Source organism: Schizophyllum commune (genome assembly GCF_000143185.2).
Source record: "Schizophyllum commune H4-8 unplaced genomic scaffold SCHCOscaffold_11, whole genome shotgun sequence".
In the NCBI taxonomy this organism is placed as follows: domain Eukaryota; kingdom Fungi; phylum Basidiomycota; class Agaricomycetes; order Agaricales; family Schizophyllaceae; genus Schizophyllum; species Schizophyllum commune.
In genome coordinates, this window is record NW_026089548.1 from 1,733,409 (window position 1) to 1,753,012 (window position 19,604).

Sequence of the window (19,604 nt, forward strand, 5' to 3'; positions counted from 1 at the left end):
CAGACGCTCTCGCAGGGTCGTGAAGGCAGGGACGCCTCGTCAATAGGGTTAGTGGACGCTTGGCATAAGTTCCCGTAGTCAGTACGATCACGAGCTTTGAAGCTGTAGACATTGCCCATAGCCTCGATGACTACGCGTATTATACTCAAGAGTCGTCATGGGTACCTGCACATCTATCTCAATCAAGGCTTGTGGCATCCACGCGCGCTGCGACAAACTGAGCATCCTTTGACCGTCGTTACATTCCCTTATGCGGAATTCATAGCGCAAGCGGTGCAGATCAAATCGAGGAAGAGAAGAGGTATTCTTTAGTGCTCTTACATCCAACGACATGACGATCGAATGAGTTTGCAGCGAAGAAAGTTGGAAGAAAGAACGAAATTCAAGCCGCAACGACCGGACTGCCGGTGACTCAAAGCGCCACGTGGGTAATACTCCGAATGTGATAAGATCGATTAAAATTCCGTCCTTAATCACAATTGTTGGCTGTTCCCCTCTTCTCTCGAGCTTGTCCAGCCGTCCGAGGAGCCCCACGAGAGACAACAGCAAGGCTATCGACGGTGATACACAACAATGGCCGAAGCCGCAGCTCCCCCAGCCCCTGCGCCTGCCGCAGAGACGAAGACGTTGACAGACGAGGAGAAGGACGAGGTAATGCAGAAGGCTGCCAAGCAAGGTGCAATCCCTTGTCAAGGTCACCAAACCAGATCTCACCCTCTGCAGTCTCCTTCTACTTTGCGGACGCCAACTTGCCCTATGACAAGTTCATGTGGTCAATGTACAACAAGAATCCCGAGCACTGGGTCCCCCTCTCCACCATCACCTCCTTCAAGCGCATGCGCGAACACACCGCAGCCCTCGGGGGCGCCGCGGGCGTCGCGGACGCCATCCAGAAGTACGCCCCCGATCTCAAGCTGAACGACGCGGGCGACCAGGTCACACGCACCACCGAGCTCAAGCAGGAGGACAACAGCGCGATGGGGAGGAGTATTTACGCAGTGCGTTGCGGGTCTCGCGCCGTTCTGGTCACTCCGACTGATGCGGGACTGCTAGAAAGGCTTCGGGGAGCAGACGCCGACGCTGCAGCAGGAGCTGGAGAAGTACTTCCAGCAGTACGGCCCGACGAACGTCGTGCGCATGCGGAGGGACGACGCGAAGAAGTTCAAGGTGTGTGGCATGCTACATGATCTTATGTTCCTGCTCACCACGCGTCAGGGCTCCGTCTTTGTAGAGTTCAAGGACCTCGCGTCCGTAGACAAGTTCCTCAAGGCCGATCCGAAGCCGCAGTGGAACGGCACGGAGCTCCTCATCATGTCCAAGTACGTCCTCCCCATCCTTGACCTCCTTCAAACTCGCTGACCCCACCTAGACAAGCCTACTGCGACATGAAGATCAAAGAAAAAGGCATCGACCCCTCCAAAGCGTACAACTTCAACGCCTTCAACAAGCGCGAGCGCGCCGAGCGCAAGCCCAAGGCCGCGGACGCGATGGACGAGGACGCGGTCGTCGGGCGCGACGTCTTCCTCGAGTTTATGGGGCAGAAGCTGCTGATCAAGAAGGACGCGGCGGGCGAGGGGTACGTGGAGGAGGCGGAGCTGGAGTACGGGGAGAAGCAGAAGAACTCGACGCTGAAGTTCTCGGGCGTCGGGGGCGATATGGGCCCGTGGAACGCGGTGAAGGTGCGTTTGAGGTGTTGGTATTTGAGGATTGTGCCCTCTGGACGTGCATGGCGTTTTGGCTTCGGGCGGATCGTCATAGGGGACGTGTTGCTGACCTGCGACCCAGGAGCCCCTACGGGAAGCCTTCGCCCGCGCGCCCTTCATCAAGTTCGAGAAGGACCAGGACAGCGGGCTCGTCGGCTTCAGCAACCCCCTCTCGGACGCGGACGTGCAAAAAGTCCGGGAGCTCCTCCCGAAGCTCAACGACAAGCCGGTCACTTGGGAGCGTGCGGGTGGTGCGTGGCGTATCCAATCGTTGGCCGTGCCAATCCTTGACAACCCACTCAGAGGAAGAAGAGAGGAAATTCCTCGTCGAGCGCGCCCAGGCCGCCGCAAAAAGCGCGCTCGCCGCCGCCTCCGGGCAGCGCAGGTCGAACGACCGCGGTCGTGGCCGGGGGCGCGGGCGCGGCGGGCGCGGTGGCCGTGGTGGCCGTGGGCGCGGCGGCGGGCGCGGGCCGCGCGACGTCAAGATGTCCTCGCCCGGCGGCTCGCCGAAGGACGCGGAGATGGGGGACGCTGCAGCGGGTACATCGGCGACGGACGCGGGCGCGACGACGGGCGAGAAGCGCAAGCGTGCGATCGAGCCAGACGGCGGGCCGGATGTGGGGCAGCGCGGGGAGGAGGTGCGCGCGCCGCCGATGGTGGCTGCGAGTAGCACGGGCGGGAACAAGGCGGCGAAGGTCGATGGGGCGTAGGAGGTTGGGTGTATGAGACACGGGGAGGTGTGTCGCTCTATCGCGTCGATCTAGCGGTTCGGGTTATTGCTTCTGGTTTACAGACGCTCACGCTACCAAAATGTACAGTATATGCCCTTGTACAATATACATAGCTGTTGTATCTGCTGTCTGGTGCGCTAGCTTTTGGCGCTCGGCACAGAACACAGGCGAGTGGACGCAGCGCTTGCCGCTGCTGCGATGGACCCGGAAAGCAGGCACTCATGGATGAATAATGATAGGCGCTCATAGGTTCGGAGCAAGCCCCTCGGGAACCGCGTCGCAAGCTCGCGGAGGCTTTTATCAATCCCAAAAAAGGAAGGTGAAACCGCGCGTGGGCTTGATCCCGAATCCAAGGCGCCCGAAGGCATGTCACACAAACCTTCTTTTGCTCCTTTTTATCACTTTCTGCAGGCGCCAACCACTGTTCTCCCTCTATCCTCAACCCGACAGCCTCTGCACACGATCAGTATCATGTTCGACGAATTTGTCGTACATCAGGTGAGTCTTGCTGTCACGCCTGACAGCCCCTAATGTCGGCTCACAAGCTCTCAATAGCATCCCTTCAACGCCACCCTCGATGCTGCAGCCGCCATACGCAAAAATACCCACCAAATATACAGAAGATTTGGGCCCTGCGTCAGACTCATCGCAAGCGCACAGTCCAGCAGAAGGCCCAAATGCGCCTTTCTGCACGATACTGCAAAAGCCCTCGGCGCCTATATTGCGGAAGTTGCCTCCCTTACGGAGACCGTTGACCTGCTCTTCGGCGCGGTCACGGATGCAATTCAGTTCAATAAGGACAATCTGGAACCGTGGCTCGACACGATTGCGAGCCAGTACGAGATTCTCGTTGCGCACGTTGATGCACTGCGTGCGCAGGGGGCTGCATTGTTGAGCGCGCTGGATGCGCTGGGGCCTGCGGTCACAGACGCCCTCGAGTACTACCCCAGCGTACATTTCTTGATCTTCAAAGTCGCCTCACCGATGGCCCAATTCTCTGGCATGGGCGACTACGCCACCGCGCGCGAGGCCGCTTTGCGAGCCACGCCAGTCGAGCTAGACAGCTGGCGCGCGCTCATCCACGAGAACGGCGAGCTCGTCGACACTATGGAGTCCAACGCGGAAGAAGCGCGTCAGCGCTTCAGCGTGTGTACTTTGGTCTACATACGCGGCAGGTGTCTTGAGGAGCGCCGCCTGCAGGTCATGGCCCTGATTTGGAGGATGAGACGGGCCTTGCAAATAGACGCCGAGGGCCTGTATGGCGATGCGAAGATATTGCGGTTGGAGAGCGGCTGCAATTGGCTTTACCTTTGGGGGCATTGATCACTTCGATTGTATTTTGCCTCTTAGAGATGCAATCGATACTGAGAAAAATTGCTAGCGTTCAGCCATTCACCATGGTACCACCGTTGGGGTGTAGCGTCTGACCGCTGATGAAGCTGCTGTCTTGACTGGCGAGGAATACGCAACATGTCGCGATCTCGGTCGGCTGCGACACTCGTCAGCGCTGGGATAAAACCTACGCATCACTGAACTCACCTGTCCAGGCCTGCCCATCGGCGTCGCGTTGAATTGCTCCAGATTCTGCTTCCCCATCGTCGCGACGACAAGTGGCGTCCACACCGGCCCCGGTGCAATCGCATTGACGCGGATGCCCTCACCCACAACCTGATTAGACAAGCCGCGGGTGAACGCGACGATCGCGCCCTTTGTCGACGTATAGTCGAGCAGGTCGGGCCGGCCGATGTAGTGGTTGACGGACGCCATGTTGATGATGGTCGAGCCTTTCGTCTTGCGAAGGTGAGGCAGCGCGTACTTCGCCATGTAGTAGTACGCGTAGATGTTCGTCCTGAACGTGTGGTCCCATTGGTCCCTTGCCAGCCGTCAGCTCACGCTTTCACCGGCTAAACCATCGGCGACGTACTCGCTCAACTCGTCAATCGAGTTCTGGACCATCTGGTACGCTGCATTGTTCACTAGAATCTCCAGCCCGCCCAACGCCTTCACACTCTCCTCCACCGCTTTCCTACACTCGTCCGCCTTCGTCAGATCGGCCTGAATACAGACGCACCTCCGCCCCTTCGCCTCTACCTGCTTCCGCGTGTCCTGCGCGTCCTTCTCCTCCTCCGCGAGGTACACAATGACCACGTCCGCGCCCTCCAAGGCGAAGAGCAGCGCGGTCGCGCGCCCGATGCCGCTGTCGCCGCCGGTGATCAATGCGCGCTTGCCCTCGAGCTTGCCTGCGGCGCGGTAGGTTTGGTACCCGGAGTCCTCTGTGGGGAGTTTTGTGGATGCTGGCGCGGGGTTCATCTGGTGCTGCGCGCCTGGGGGCGGCTGTTCCTGAGAGGGGTCGGGCAGGTGGCCTTTCTCGTATTGCGAGGTCATAGCGTTAGCGTGAGTTGAGTCGCGAGTTGTGAGTTGCGAATTGCGAGAAGGTACAGGGGGATAGCGACGTGTATGCCGCGAACGCTTGACAGATTCTTATGTATAGAGCAGAGCCATGTCTTCTGTCATAGTTGACGACCTCCGGAGTGACGCTAAGTGGCGCTGAGTCTGACGTCGCCGGGGACGAGAAATCTTCGAGAAGGGAGATGCAGGATGCCTTTGGCCTCAGTATCAAAAAGCCATGTCACCAGAGTATCCGCGCAGAGTACATATTCACTGGGAGACAGTGCGCAGCCAAGTCCTGCCGACGACATGGGAGTGGGAAGGAGGAGGATTTGAAAAGTCGGTAATGGCCGAGAGGTCGAACATGGCACGTGATGGGCGATCCAAAGCGATACGTGACCTGGAACTTGGGGGCAATATCTGAAGCTAAGATAGGCCCCATTTGAATCAGATGTGACAGCTTGACAAGCGACAATCCCCATCTGAAGGTGTACGCTGATGACATGGCATTCGGCAAAGGATAGCGCGATGGAACGAGTTGAGAACTTGTCCGTATCATTTCTCCAAGACACGCTACTGTTTCAGAGCAAGGAAAGCGATAGGTATGATAGCTCATGTGAGAAGATGGTTTATACTTGGTATAAGAGCTGTAGGAGGTAGCAGTAAGGTGAGCATAATTTGTTGGCGGACAACACGTGCAGTTTTCCGGCAATTGCCGACGGCCTCCCATCAATGGGCCGTGTGAAGCACGCGCGTGCGGCGCTTAACCTGAACCATCATCATCGCAAGCTCTTTCATCTGAACCTCCCTTCTTGTCTCCCTTACGATTTTTCACTCGATACTTTGGTTCACGCATCATGTTCGGCTATGACAACCCGCAGGTCAGCACGCGCTCGCAGATGGCTGACGTGTTCGCGACACTGACGACGCGTTGCAGGCCACATTCCCCGAGGTCCAGCTATGCAGGGAGATGATTCGCCACACATTTAATATCTCTAATGATTGCTACCGCATCCGTTACCGTATTGCGGCGTTGCATGCACAACTCGTCATATCCGAGACCGCCCAGGACACCCTCCGATGCGTGGGCAACTACGTGCTATGCGTGTCAGACACCATCGACGCATGCTTCCAGCTGTTTCTCGCTATACGGCGTACCATAGAGTCCAACGACATATCCCTGGAGTCCGGTTTGGCGACCATACACGATCGTTACAGGTCGTTCATACAGCTCCTAGCCGAGCTCGCGTCCATGGAGGACCCCACGTTACGCTCTTTGGACTGTTTACAGAACTATATCGATACGAAGCTATCGTACCCGCCTGTCGTCCATACTCTCGTCATGCGTGTCCTCGGGCTTAATTGGAGCCACAGGGAGATCGTCCTCACGCAGGTTCCGCCTCTTCTGAATGCGGCTCGCACCAGCGTGAAGGACATCGCAGCCCTGACCGCCGAGCTCACGGTCCAGGGCACAGCGATGACCGAACGCTTCGCTCTTTCGCGACTGGGCGAGGTCAAGACGCTCCCGGCCCAAGCCCGCAGCGAAGTTGGGTGGCTCTTCAGCCAGTCCTTCGGCGGTCTTCCCTTTTGGGCAGACAAAGCGAAGGTGCACGGATCGTGTATCTTGAATTTGGCCGTACCCGTCCTGCCCGTAAGCTTGTCCCTCCGTGTCTTGCCTCGCGCACGAGCGGTAGTGACCCTTTGCATAGATAGATTGTGCGCTCTAAGGACGGTTGAGAATTGGAAATAGAGGCGGCCAATTCTTCCGCACCCATCTGTTGTTATAGTAGGAGTCAAAATCCGCCAGGACGCGGTCATAACGACAGCAGCGCATCACCATCTGACTCGCCATCCTTTGGACGTGCGGTGGGCGCGCGGATCGTGTGTCCCGTTTGCCATGTCGCTTCGCTTTTTCGGTGTCGGGAGCTGTGCAATATATGTAGTTTTCGACATCTCGCGCATCGGTCATATACCTTCGCGCATCTGCACTCAGGCTGATGTCACCAACACCAAAGCGCCCACCGATGTGCCAAGGCTACGCTCTTGAGGGCGTAGGTTCTCGTTCGTTTCGTAGAATGTACTTTTTCGGTCCTACCTACGACGGCTGAGGTGAGCAAAAGTCCGGTTCAAACGGATATTACTGACGTCTCACACAAAGTATACCTGTCCGTAACACGAACCATATCTGGGACGAGCTGTAGCATACAGTAGGGATAACGTAGTCTACAGTATAGTCGATTAGTCGAGATGAGAGTCGTAAGGTATCCTTAGATGACAGACAGTAGCGAGCGCGAAGTCGAGAAATTTAGTCCATGTCCTCGTCCTCACCACTACCCTCCACCTCGTCAGAATCTGCGGCATCGCCATCGAGATCATCAAAGGAGGACTCGTCATCAGACGGCGGCTCCGTATCAATATCGTAGTCCGGGTCGTCGTACTCGAAGTAGTTCTGCTTCCTCGCCATTACGCTTGTAACCATGAAGGTCTCCAGCAAATTCTGCAGCTCCATGTGTGCTTCGTAGCTGAGTTCCCAGCGGATGTATTTCAGGAAGACGTGGCGGAGAGTTCCTTTGGTGGGAGGATATGTCCCGCCGCCCAGTGTCCGTCCGCTGGGAACACTTGTCCCCTCGCTGGACGCCGAAGCCCCACCTCCGGCAGCGCGTGCGCGGATGATATTCACAAGCCGGTCATGGTCCTTGTTTTCGGACCTACGCCGGTCAGAGCTCATCCCGCCGCTGATCTCGAGGCGTTCCAAGCGAGGTAGGATGGGCGGTGTAGTTCCCCCTTCGGCGTCCGGGCCATGAGACGAGAGGGCATCGCACAGATAGCGGAGCCCCGACTTGTCTGCATTCTTCTCCCGCGCCCACCACACGAGTTCCTCGATGCTGGGCGCGCTGGCGAGCACGGCCCGCGTGTCAGGCCCGATGGGCACGTTCCGGAGGGCGAGCGCGGACAGCGTCCCGCTCGCCTCGAGGAAGCGCGTCAGCGCGAGGGTGAGGTTACGCGACCAAACGAAGTTCACGAGCTTGGCGGGCACGCCGATGTCGAGCAAGGCGAGCCCCGGGGCGGTGATCGAGGAGAAGAGCGTCTCCAACACGTTGCCGAGACCGTCTGGGCGGCATACGAGGCGAAAGTGGCAGAGATAAGGGGCTGTGACCGGAGGGACGGTGTGTGGCTGGAGAACGTCTTGCGGGTAGGCGACCTGGCAGGACTCGAGCCGCACGCAGATGCGGAGCAGCTCGATGACCTTGTTGACGGTGACAAGGCCGCGAGTGACGGATACGCTTGTGAGCTGATGCCAGGGGAGGAAGGCGCCCTCTACCGGTCCGACGTACGACCGCAGACTCGGCGTGTCGATGAAGTTGACCGTGCCTTCGTCTTCGTGGACCACGAGCGATTCCAAGCAATGATACCGCAGCGGCCTCGGGCCGAGCGAATAGGACGAGTCTGTCACGCACCGCCGCCAGCGGTGGGAGACGCTTTTGAGGATTTCCAAGCGGTCGTATGCATGGCCCCAGAGAGCAATAGTCAGCGGCGCATTCCCCGACCTGGCTAGGTGAAATCGGATGGCCGCCTTGATGCGGTCCGACTCGGCCTCGTAGATCCCCGCGTGCTCGAGCTTGATGGACGACCAGAGCGAGGTCTGCGAGAACGCGACGGCGCGCCAGTGGCTGCACACGTGCGCGAGGCGGATGACGGAGGAGCGGGAGTCCTCGAGGGAGTACTCTTGCGTGTCGCGGAGGTAGGTGAATATCTCGCGCAGGACATCCGGGACGAGACGTCTCAAGGGACTGCAGAGCCAGACCGTGCGCGCGTAGTGGCGCGAGAGCTCTTCGCGCTTGCGCTGGAGCATGTCGATTATGCCTGCCAGGGCGCTCATTTCGGCATCGTAGCGATCAAACACCTGGTCCGCCGATTCTATAGTAGAGCGCATGGCAGGCACATCCATTTGCGAGGACGAGTTGAAGCCAATGAATTTCTCTTGTACCGCTTGGGCATCTTCCACAAGTCCTCCCAGAACTGTTTGCATACAGGCAGCGTGAGGGTCGTCCATTGTGTAGGACGTCGAGCTGCAGATATCTAGCCATGCATCATGTCAGTTTTCGTGATACGGAGCTGATGCGAAGAGACTTACAGCAGCTATCGTTTCGCGGCAGTGAAGAGACAGGAAAACCCTTATTTGCTCGCGCTTAGACTTCCCAAGGTGACCGGCAATCACCGAGTTCGGCACGTGCCACGCCGAGCCCTCTTGAACCTGGACCCGCAACATATCTCAGTGTATTCTACCGAGCGTCGGGCTCTCTCCGAGTCCTTCGCTCGATTTTCGAGAGCAGTGGTCGCTGATCATGAACTTGGATCTCTTCACTCGCCTTAGGTCACAAGACTCGGTCACGGGAACCCGGACCTCGGCGTCCTGCTTCAACCGGTCATCCTCGTCAACTGAGCTTCGCCTATTTAATGGCGTCCTGACATCTTGCCTCTGCCGTTCATCTCTTCGTACTTGGAGAGGAGATACTCTGTGATGTCTATGTTAAAGGCTCTCGATGCAGCTGCGCAGACGGCACTGGACATGACCGCCGCACGCAACGCGACGGCGGTAGACATTCCCAGCTTGCGGGATTACCTTCACGGTCCGCATGAAAGGACACGCATCACGGCATCTGGCTAACATCTCTTCGTGCTGTAGGTGGTGCGGATAACTGGCAGCGTCGTGAGGAAATTGTGCGCGTGTTGTCCGCAGATCCTGCGTTTAGTAAGGCGGGGAGGTAGGTAGCGCGAAGAAATACATCAGTATCCCGCGTGTTGATCACCGCCATCACAGGGACAACATGTCCCGCTCTCAGCTCTTCATGCGCGGGCAGGCCATGACTCGCCGCCTACACGAGCTGCAGAACGAGCTGGGGTGGTCCGATGACGACCTCCGGCGCAGCCTCTCCATCCTCGACGAGACACTGCCTCTTACTCTCCACTTCCAAGGTACTTTTCCTTCGCCTTTCCTTTTCCTTCCCCTCCCACCCTTCCCTCTCTCCCTCCCGTCACCCGATTCACCTTCTCCCTCCCAGCCTTCGAGCCCGTCTTCAACCTCCAAGCCGGTCCCGAGCTTGCCGCCGAATATGGCCCCCTCATCGCCACCCGCGGCATCCTCGGCTGTTACCTCCAGACCGAGCTCGCGCACGGCACCGCCGTCAGCGCGCTGGAGACGACCGCGACCTACGACCCCGTGACAAGGGAGTTCGAGCTGCACTCGCCGAGCTTGACGGCGGCCAAGTGGTGGATTGGGGCGGCGGGGCGGACGGCGACGCATGGGGTGGTGCAGGCGCAGTTGGTGCTGTCGGGTGGCAAAAGGATGGGCCCGCATTTGTTTTTTGTGCAGTTGCGGAGTCTGGAGGACCATAGGCCGATGAGGGGCGTGGTGCTGGGGGATCAGGGTAAGTGTGGATGCAGATCGTTTTGCAGCGGCGCCAAGTTTGTCTAGCACTGATGTCGGGTTTTCTGAATTAACGAGGGAGGGCCGGGCAACGAGCATATAGGCTGACGTAGAGCAGGACCGAAGGCGATGGGCGGCTTCGCAGCCACCGACAATGGCTTCGTGCGCTTCGAGCACGTCAGGATTCCTCTGAAGAACATGCTCTCGCGCTTCGCGCAAGTAACGGAGGCGGGCGAGTATGTGCGCCCTCCGCATGATAAGTTGGCCTATGGCGGGGTGAGCCCGCCCTCTTTTACAGATTCCCGGGTATAATGGTTCACTGACTTCCCTCCAAGATGTTATATATCCGTTCTGGGTGAGCATGTTCCTGCATCAGGTCCCTCACCAAATTGACTGAGCATAAAAGTATGGTCACCGGCGCGGGGATGATGACCGCGAAGGGTGAGTGCGAATTGATGATAGAAGGCACGCTAAAGGCGACCTCATCTGTCTTTGAATCACAGCAATCACCATCGCCATCCGATACGCCACCGTGCGCCGCCAAGGCACGCCGGGGTCGGACGGCCTCGAGCCGCAGGTCATCTCGTACCCTGCCGTCAACGGTCGTCTGCTGCCGATCCTCGCGCGCGCGTATGTGTTCTTGAGGCTAGGAAAGTCGCTGGTGAGAATCTTCGGCAAATGCTTCTTCATTTCATTGATTTGCCTCTTCGTTCTATTCACTTGCTCCTTCATTTTCTCCTTCCTTTCTGCACCACAGGAGCTAACTGACAACCCACCTCCCAGTCCTCTCTCTTCGCCGATACCGCCGCGCGCCTCGCCTCTGGCGACACCTCCCTCCTCGCCGAGCTGCATGCGACGACCGCCGGGCTTAAGGTCTTCGCGACGACGACGAGCATCGCCGACATCGAGACCGCCAGACGAAGCGCAGGCGGACATGGATTTTCGGCGGCGAGTGGGATGGGGAGGCTGTATGCGGAGTGGGTGCCGAGTGCGACGTGAGTGGGGTGATCTGAGAGGTGCAGCAGTGGATGCCTTTGCAGTCAGAGCTTACTAGTCTTGCAGCTACGAAGGCGACAACTACGTTCTAGATCAGCAGGTCGTGCGCGCGGCGCTCAAGGCGTATAGGGCGCTGAAGCCAGGCGCGAAGGGCCTGCCACCGTCCTCTGCGTACTTGCAACGGTTGAGCGATGGGGCGAGCCCGCCCTCGGGCTTCGTCATCAGCTCGCTCGACGGGTAAGTCTCTGGTTTTGTTGACGTGGCGCTGGTCTTGGACTTCGTCGAGGCGCTGTCCTAACTGACGATCTCAACAGTCTAACCTCCGAGCCCTCACCGCTCGTGGTGCTCCTTGAATGGCGTGCGGCGCTTGTCGTGCGCGAATTGCATTCAGCAGGCGAAGTGACGGGCATGGAAGCAGCGCGCGCCGCGCGGGCGGTGACGGACGCCTTTGTGGCGGCCCGCGTTGCGGACATGGCGAGAGAAGTGGAGAAGGATGGGGTGCGGAAGGAGGATGCGGTAGTGGTGAGGACGTTGTTTGCTTTGGTGAGTTTCAAGCTGCCTGCTGTTCCCTGTTGCGCATTGCCTTCGCTCTTTTCCCTCCTGCTCATACAATGCGATATGGCTTTCGCTGAACCTGAGCCCATTAGTACCTTCTTGCCTCCGCCGAGGCGGCGCTTCCCGATCTCCTCGTTTATGGCCTGCTGCGTGGCACTCAAGAAGTAGCTGCGCTACGTCGGGCGGTTGCGACCACTTGCGCTGCGTTAGTGCCGCACGCCATCGGCCTGACCGACGCTTTTGGATTCAGCAACTGGGAACTCGATAGGTATGGGTCATTCTTGTCGCTCAACTCTTCTCGCTCTATAATCTGTACTTCTCTAGTGCGCTAGGTGTATACGACGGCCGAGTTTATGAAGCACTATGGGACCGGGCCCAGCGCGAGCCGCTGAATGAGAAGGAGGTGACAGATGCATATGGGGTCAGAGTGCTGCGCTCCTATCTATGCTGCACCTACTGACGATGGGTACGCGCAGGAGTCGATCAAGTGGGTTCTGCAAAATGGTCAGCGTCGGGCGGCTGAGGCGCAGCGGAATGCGAAGCTTTGAGAAGATACTGGGGCGAGCTATGCTGGGAGCGGGCTTCGAGTCAAAGGTTCCTTAGGGAGGGTTTCACTTACTCCTTGAATATGCTAAGTTCTCAATTGAAGATATACGTGCTGCTTTGAGGCTAAAAAGTACAAGAATACTTCCAAAAGGGGTATCTCGGAAACATGCGGTGGCAGTGCGTTGTTTGCGCGATCAACACGAGGGCGCGCGTCGCCGCGATCACGGCTTGCTTCCGACTCCCACCATAATCACCTCGCCGGTCGAGTAAAGCTGGACTTTGCCTTCGCCTCCACAAACTATATTTTGGATAGCAGCACATATCTCTACGCCTTCGCTCTTTCTTCTTCATGAATAATCTGGTCTTCGGGCCGTCAGGTGCTATATCCTTCGTCGACGGTCAAGATACCGGCTCGCCAAGCACGAAAAATGACGACCAGCTACCTCAGCAAGCACCCTTTGCGATAGCGCATAATGCGGAACAGCCTGCGATAGCGTCGGACTCGCCCTTGTCTGCCCTCTTCACCCCGGACGCCGAAGCTTCGACGCAGAGTAGCCAAGCCAGTCCGACCGCCTCAGACTCTCGGACCGCAGAAGCAACGCCCCCGCTGTCTACCGGAAGCTCATCTTCTATCTCTGATGCGCCTTCTTCCTCGTCACCGGTCAGCCCCTCGGACTCGACGACATCCGCAACTTCGATCACTCAGGTTGGATCGATAGCGAGTTCCTCCTCTATTGCGTCTTCTATGACTTCGTCCTCGCTCAGCTCTACATCTTCGACTGCTAGCTCCTCGTCAACTTCATTCTCCTCGAGCAGCACCGCCGCGCATATTTCCGCCACGCCTTCTGCCGTTCTATCCTCTACCCAAGGCCAACACGGCCCGCCTTTCTATATCGGCCTCGGCCTCCTCGGTATTGCCGCCGTCGCCATCGTCGCTGCTCTCATTGCCTGGCTCGTCCGCATGCGCTCCGTCTCTCGCCGTCAACGCTACGCTGCCAGCCTCAACATCCCCTGGGTCGATGACGACACCCACAGCTTCTCGAACGACAAGACGAACGGCTACGCGTTCAACCATGCCACCTCGACGTTCATACATAGCTCAGAAAAGGCGTCACCTCCGGAGCTCGCGCACCTGCCTTCGGCGATGGACAGCCGCGACCATCTTGGCGCGCGCCAGCTGCAGATCACGAATATGAACCCGGGCGATAATCATTCGGTACCTTCATCGGGGGTGCCGTCGCCCCATCCGAATGAGGACATGGGCACGCCACGCGCGCAGTTTGCGCCAAGGTATCTCGCTGTTGGAGATGGTGGACTGGACGTGCCGTGGGCGGCGCCGCAGTTGCGCCCCACGCTCTCGGCGAGACTGCGTGGGCGTTGGAAGGCGCAGGAACATGGCGGGCACCCTGACTCTGCCCCTTTCGACCATCAGACAGCTTATGATCGCCAGCCTGAGCAGCCGCCGACCATTCCGCCTCCGGATACCACTGGTTGGACGTCGACGCTGCGCCAGTCTGTCGTGAACGCCTTCACCTACGCGCTGCCGGCGACGCTCGTAGCAGGTCCGCCGCCGGATAATTCGGCAGCGGACAACCTGACTGCCGGTGGTCCCCCCTCGCGCGCTAGTACGCGCCGGGCTAGCACGCGCCGTCGTGCGTGCGATCTGGAGCGTGGGCCGAGCGAGGGGTACGTGGGCGGGGAGTTGGTTGGGCTGCCGTATGGAGAGCCGTACGCCAACGCTCGTGACGAGCCTGCGCTGTCCCGCCGAAGCACGGCCTCGACCTACATCCCGACGCTGGACGCGTACATGGGCTTTGACCATGCGTTCTCGCCGAATCCGATGGGGAAGCGGTTTGAGGGCAGGCGGGAGGGCGCGCTCGGTGATGGAAGCGCGCAAGGCCTTGATAGTGGAGGAGAGAACCCCTTCGAGGCGCCGCGCCTGCCGCGCAAGTCGTCGACGGAGCTGACGATGCCGGAGGGGATGATGGCGATGGGGTCGTCGGGGATGGGGTCGCAGCTGGGGATGGGATCGCAGGGGATGGGGTCGCTGCAGATGCCGCGCCCGGCGGCGGTGGCGGATACGCGGGTCGCGCCGGTGTCGAGGATGGGGTCGGTGGCGGTTCCTTCGAGACGCGAGTCCCTCGCTGCGCCCTCACGACGGGACACCCTCGCGGCTCCCTCACGCCGTGACACCCTCTACATCCCCTCGCGCGTGTCGTCGACCGCGTCGCGGATGAGCAAACTCAGCGGGCCGGAGGAGTTTGCGCGGCAGCGGCTGGTAGAGCGGGCGCAGCGGAGGCGGGTGAGCGGGTGTGTGGAGGTTGAGGAGGAGGGGTTACAGTAGTAATACATTGTTGTCGCGAGCAGCCTGGTGCTGTGGTATAGTAATACATATTGTCGAATCCTCATCGTTGGTCGTGAGGCACTTTGGGTTTGGCTACAACATCGAATTCCTCGTGAAGTACAAGCATCGTTAGGGGCTGTACGTAGAGATATAGTTCGAGAATGAAAAAACTATGACAGCTGCACTCATTGCGGTCGGACGTGCGCCCCACCCATCCAATCCTGAATTGTCATCAGTGTTATGCCAGCGGAAGAGAGCTTTCGATATTCTTACCTGTAGTACAGGCGCATTGTATTTGCGGACAGCCCTTTCATGGGACTGTATGTGGTTCACTCGCATCTCAAGCGCGACGGCAGTCCTACCAATGAATTGGTCGAGTTCTACCAGCTGCTCAGCGCTCAATTCGCGATATTCCAGCATCTTGGAGACGCTGAAACGCTGCTGCATGCTCTCGATGGCGAGCTGGAGCTGAATTGTGAGCGATCCGATGTGGCGGAGATCTGCCTTGACGCGAGCAAATCATGGGGACAGGTTCGTTAGAGCGTACAGACGATCGCTCCACTGCGATCCGATGATTTGGACGAGGAGAAGTGTAAAACGGGAGGGTATGCGATGGACGCGAGCGCTTCGGGTTCCGATTTGGTCAGAGATTCGACAGAGCGCTCTGTCGCGCTGCCTGGGTCTTTCAAGACATCCAAGGTGGAATTATACGCGGCTGATAGCTCAGAAAGGTCGTCTTTGAGATCCCCGGCAGGCGAGGAGACGATGCGCCGGATTGTAAGGAAGATATACTGTAGGACGCGTATGACCTTTCCTGACCGCGCGAGGCAGTCTGCGATGGATCGCATCGAGTCGCGAACGGGAGATATGATCTGCGCCTCTTCGCGCGCATACCAAAGGTGACGAACGAGCGCCTCACAGTGATTAGCTGTAGTTGACGCTGCGCTCCCAAGCTGCGCAATATAGTCGAACTCGGGGAAAAGAGCCTGGTGATACAGCATGTAAAGACAGTGTAGCTGCGATGCACGCAGGATTCCTACCTCTGGTTCTGTGAAGTTCGTCGGATACATGGTTGGCGCTAAAGTACACATGAAGGTCGTGAGCAAGATGCGGGCAATGTGGCGTCGGCGCTTATACTAGACGACGTGATGCGCTCACACGAGAAGACGGCGGACCAGACTGTCAGACGGCGAACGATATCTTCACGCAGGCCAAAGTAGACCGTGACCTTCTCTGAATGGTACGAGACTCTGAGCACTCCGCATCTTCGTGTCTACCTTCAACGCCACAAGAAGTGAACCTACACTCTGAAAAATGTGGATGGAAGCGAGAATGGGAGGGGGAGAATGGATATTATCTCTCCTGAAATCGTTAGTGACGTGATTTGTACATGGCAAGAGAACAGTACTCACGAGTCTGAGCACTACGGCAGTGCTCATCGAGGTCTAACGTGCGCATGTATATATTTCTGAGGAATGATCAGCGTCATTCCGGCAACACATCCATTGCAAGAAAGATATTACCTCGAGAGCAGGCGCGTCGAAGCGACGAATCAACCTTTCGGAAGAGCATACGTAGTTGATCCACGGCTCGAGATCGCCGAGAGTCCTCGCGAGGAACTGATCCACCTGCCATCGCCGTTCGGGGATCAGCTCACGGTATTCCAGCATCTTGGTGACACTGAAGCGCTCCTGCATGCCCTCAATCGACAGCTGGAGCTGGACGGTGAGCGAGCCAATATGGCGAATATCCGCCTGAATGCGCTGGAAGAAGTGGGAAAGCTTCGCCAGAGCGTATAGCCGGTCGTTCCACTGCGTCCCGATGACCTGAACGAGAAAGAAATGTATGACTGGAGGGTAGGCGATAGAGGCCAGCGCTGCCGGCTCCGCTGAGGACAGCACTTCTACAGAGCTATCTGTCGCTGTGCCCACAGCCTTTAGGGCGTATATGACGAAGAGATAGGCGCTCGACAACTCAGCGAGCTCGTCGTTGGGTTTACCAGCAGGCAAAGCGATGATCCGCCGGATACTGTCAAAAACGTCTTGAAGCGCCCTGATAGCCTTTGCTAGCAGAGCGAGGCAGTCTGCGACGGCCCTCATCGCATCCTGAACAGGCTGGATAATCCGAGATTCTTCGTGTGCATAGCAAAGAAGGAGAACGAGAGCCTCGCAGTGACTCTCGGTTGCTGAAGCCGCGTGACCGAGCTGTGTGATGTAGTCGAACTCTGGGAAGAAGTCCTAAGGATGTGTCGTCAATAATCAGCCATCCAATCCAAAAATGCGCATGCCTTTGGATCCGTGAAATCCGTTGGGTACATTGTCGGCGCTTGTGTGCACATGAAGGTAGGAAGCAAAGTGACTGCAGCGTGGCGGCGGCGCTTACAGCGGGCGACGTAACGTGATGGATTCTCACGCCCAGTATAGGCGACGGCCAGGCGTCCCGGCTTTCACGCGCACAGCGTGCTCAATCACGATAGGCTTTTGCTCCTCGACAGAACGTCAAATGCACCCAGGCGGCTTCACAAGGGTGATGCAAAAGGGAATTCAAGCTGATATAAATTACATCAAAAAATCGACTCGGACCCTCAGGCTGCATATACTATGGTTGAACATTTGGAGGATTTACAGGCAATAGGAAGTCTCAAAGCTGATACAGTCAAACGCTCTATAACACAGGAGTTATTCGAGAAGGTAGGAAGTAAGTAAGAACCGCGCGCCCCAGTTCTGACGCAGCGGACGTGCCGTTTCTCAACGCCGGCGCGGTACTTGAGCAGACGTCCTCACTCGCCCACGCTGCGTGTAGATCGGTAAACCCTCCTGTTGCCCAGATGCCTCGCCGTCTATAGCCTGTTTGCTATGAATATTGACCGTATTTTCTGAGTAGGAGGAGTACGTACCGAGGTTATGCCGGCCCTCGTGCCGGTGCGCGAGCTTTGAAAGTCGTTGTACTGCACTTGAGCGGTGTGCTGGATGCTATCGCCCGGCAAAGTGTCGAACTGCGTTGCGTGGATGTTAGTGACTGCCAAGTGGATCTACTGCGCACGTACATGCCGACCAAACGAGTAGAAGAACTGGGCGATGCGCTCCTTTGTCGCGTCGGGCAGGAGCCGTCCGCGGCGACGCGTCGTCAGTATCTCCTGGACGATGGCTGCTAGCTCGATATACGCCATCAAGATCATATGCGCGTTATGGCGCAGATCTTCAGCTGCAGCGCGCGCTTTATCGACCGTAGTCATCGTACCAGTCGGATCTATACACACGTCAATGTCGCGTGACGAGGAAGATTCATGAACACGGCTTACCTTCCATTTTCGCCTGTAGATAAGCAGCAGCTTTCTGCAGCGATCTTTCAATCCCGCCCAGCACCATCTTGTTCGGGCCGTTGTCTATGCCATTGACGATGCCGCCTAGGATCTCCGCAGTCGTGGATACGGCGTAGTATAGCGTGCCGGTGCTCTGGCTGATGTTGGAAACGACGCTCGCCCATGTTCCATCGGCCTTGTGGAAATTCTGGTCATGTATAAGTTAAGTAGGATGGACATCGGGAAATGAGGCTCACGGAGTCGAGCGTGTGCAGTCGCCTAATTCCAGACTTGGCCAGGTTCTCGACCTCGACACACAGATTGTACACATCATCGTCCTTCGTAAGATCTAAGGATCAGTGAGCTCGTGTCGTTGATATGGTAAAGATCACGCTTGCCTCCTGCAGTGGCGAAGCTGCTCGTGTCAAGCAAGCCGTCGATGATCTGCGCCTGCTTGGCTCGCCTGGCGCTTCCCGCAACGTGGTACTCGCCCTCCATTGCCTCCCTCCTGGCCACATAGCCTCCCATGCTTCCATCGAGGGACGACGCGTTAATCAAGGACAAAGCTGTGAATTGGTCAGTGAAAGGCAAGAGGCGAATAGTCGATTCACGGACCAGCATACTGCCCCACGCCAAGCGGATTCGTGTCTATGGGGAACATCAGTCGCGTGATTTCGGCACGAATAGAGACGGCTTACCTCCAGCGAAGGGAGAAGATGATCCTGAAGTCGTCGAGACGTCGATGGGATTGACAGGATAAGCCCCAACTGATATGCTCACTCAGCAGCTTATGAATACGTAGCTGGAGAAACTTACCTCCCGAGCCGCGAGGGCGAGGCAGCGTCAGAGTCTGAAGGTCTCCCAGAAGCTGACGTGTCTTCTGTTCGGCAGAGCCCAAGCAATTGAACACTTCCACCCAATCGCCTAGATTCCTCTTGACGCTGAAACCGGGTCAGAGAATTCATCCAGCTCGCGATCCGCACTGACTAATCCTCCTGGCCGTAGTTCTGTGCCGTTGTCCCAAGGCGAACCATGTGGCCTATAGCGCGCGTGCTGTGGTTGTAGTTGACGCTTGAGAATGTCGACGTCGGGTCGTACAGCTGGAAGGATAGTTCGCTTCTCTTGGTACTGTACGGCTCGTCCGACGAAGTTAATGCTGGTTGGAAGAATGGTGGAGAGCTTTGCTCATGCGAACGACGCGACGGTACAGCCGCTTCAGTACGCAGAGCCGGATGATGAGACATGGGGCGATGGGGTGAAAGCGTGAAGAACGGATATGCGGTGGGTTGTGAGGACTCGAAGACGATGGGTCAAGGGTCTTGAAGGCGCCCCTTATAAGCTTGATATTGGCGTCTAATCCGGGCGCCTTTCACCTGCACGTCGACAGCTGCCGCAAGAGCGGTGAAGCGCGTGGTCGTAAGATTGCACTGAAGTCAGCGTGTATCACACAAGGGTGGTCATTGAAGGAGCTGTGGCTCATCAAAGAGGGCAGAGGGAAGGAGGTAGTAACCGCGCCTATCCGAAATTGATGAGTCGTTTGAATAGTGCGCGTGGAATGAGAATAAGATAGGCGCTACCTACACGCTGCAGTCGCCCGACAGAAGCGGGCGCG

The 19,604-nt window shown here is 57.7% G+C and overlaps 8 protein-coding genes across 8 annotated transcripts; 5 read left to right on the top strand and 3 right to left on the bottom strand.

Annotated features, from left to right (window-relative positions):
- The first annotated feature begins 475 nt into the window (after nt 1-475).
- SCHCODRAFT_02639628 (uncharacterized protein) lies at nt 476-2,691 on the top strand. The gene is made up of 7 exons (XM_003028158.2): nt 476-676; nt 724-998; nt 1,054-1,167; nt 1,216-1,319; nt 1,370-1,679; nt 1,786-1,954; nt 2,007-2,691. Exons 1-7 carry the CDS (start codon nt 574-576, stop codon nt 2,411-2,413), a joined length of 1,482 nt encoding a protein of 493 aa, XP_003028204.1. The 5' UTR covers nt 476-573; the 3' UTR covers nt 2,414-2,691.
- Nucleotides 2,692-2,848: 157 nt separating this feature from the next.
- SCHCODRAFT_02752355 (uncharacterized protein) lies at nt 2,849-3,765 on the top strand. Its single transcript, XM_050347261.1, has 2 exons — nt 2,849-2,932; nt 2,990-3,765. The coding sequence occupies exons 1-2, from the start codon at nt 2,906-2,908 to the stop codon at nt 3,755-3,757; spliced, it is 795 nt and encodes a 264-aa protein (XP_050198319.1). The 5' UTR covers nt 2,849-2,905; the 3' UTR covers nt 3,758-3,765.
- On the bottom strand, nt 3,746-5,138 carry SCHCODRAFT_02752356 (NAD(P)-binding protein). The gene is made up of 3 exons (XM_003028445.2): nt 4,359-5,138; nt 3,974-4,307; nt 3,746-3,923 (listed from the first exon to the last, which is right to left on the bottom strand). Exons 1-3 carry the CDS (start codon nt 4,817-4,819, stop codon nt 3,819-3,821), a joined length of 900 nt encoding a protein of 299 aa, XP_003028491.1. The 5' UTR covers nt 4,820-5,138; the 3' UTR covers nt 3,746-3,818.
- A 541-nt stretch (nt 5,139-5,679) lies between these two features.
- SCHCODRAFT_02705342 (uncharacterized protein) lies at nt 5,680-6,549 on the top strand (the record flags this gene model as incomplete). The annotated part of the gene is made up of 3 exons (XM_050346998.1): nt 5,680-5,703; nt 5,760-6,473; nt 6,532-6,549. 3 exons carry the CDS (start codon nt 5,680-5,682, stop codon nt 6,547-6,549), a joined length of 756 nt encoding a protein of 251 aa, XP_050198320.1.
- Nucleotides 6,550-6,981: 432 nt separating this feature from the next.
- Nucleotides 6,982-8,902, bottom strand: SCHCODRAFT_02639637 (uncharacterized protein). Its single transcript, XM_003028446.2, has one exon. The coding sequence runs from the start codon at nt 8,874-8,876 to the stop codon at nt 7,128-7,130; it is 1,749 nt and encodes a 582-aa protein (XP_003028492.2). The 5' UTR covers nt 8,877-8,902; the 3' UTR covers nt 6,982-7,127.
- Nucleotides 8,903-9,246: 344 nt separating this feature from the next.
- Nucleotides 9,247-12,486, top strand: SCHCODRAFT_02639639 (acyl-CoA oxidase). Its single transcript, XM_050346093.1, has 14 exons — nt 9,247-9,453; nt 9,510-9,588; nt 9,645-9,799; nt 9,886-10,251; nt 10,369-10,526; nt 10,586-10,605; nt 10,657-10,691; nt 10,754-10,911; nt 11,034-11,245; nt 11,313-11,483; nt 11,561-11,789; nt 11,894-12,069; nt 12,126-12,222; nt 12,278-12,486. The coding sequence occupies exons 1-14, from the start codon at nt 9,345-9,347 to the stop codon at nt 12,347-12,349; spliced, it is 2,037 nt and encodes a 678-aa protein (XP_050198321.1). The 5' UTR covers nt 9,247-9,344; the 3' UTR covers nt 12,350-12,486.
- A 105-nt stretch (nt 12,487-12,591) lies between these two features.
- Nucleotides 12,592-14,769, top strand: SCHCODRAFT_02639642 (uncharacterized protein). Its single transcript, XM_003028160.2, has one exon. It carries the CDS (start codon nt 12,697-12,699, stop codon nt 14,689-14,691), a length of 1,995 nt encoding a protein of 664 aa, XP_003028206.1. The 5' UTR covers nt 12,592-12,696; the 3' UTR covers nt 14,692-14,769.
- A 107-nt stretch (nt 14,770-14,876) lies between these two features.
- Nucleotides 14,877-19,236, bottom strand: SCHCODRAFT_01160926 (uncharacterized protein; the record flags this gene model as incomplete). The annotated part of the gene is made up of 13 exons (XM_003028447.2): nt 14,877-14,912; nt 14,965-15,191; nt 15,239-15,677; nt 16,266-16,928; nt 17,588-17,686; nt 17,738-17,940; nt 17,993-18,200; nt 18,250-18,341; nt 18,385-18,558; nt 18,608-18,640; nt 18,691-18,759; nt 18,809-18,933; nt 18,980-19,236. The coding sequence occupies 13 exons, from the start codon at nt 19,234-19,236 to the stop codon at nt 14,877-14,879; spliced, it is 2,625 nt and encodes an 874-aa protein (XP_003028493.1).
- Between the last annotated feature and the right edge of the window lie 368 nt (nt 19,237-19,604).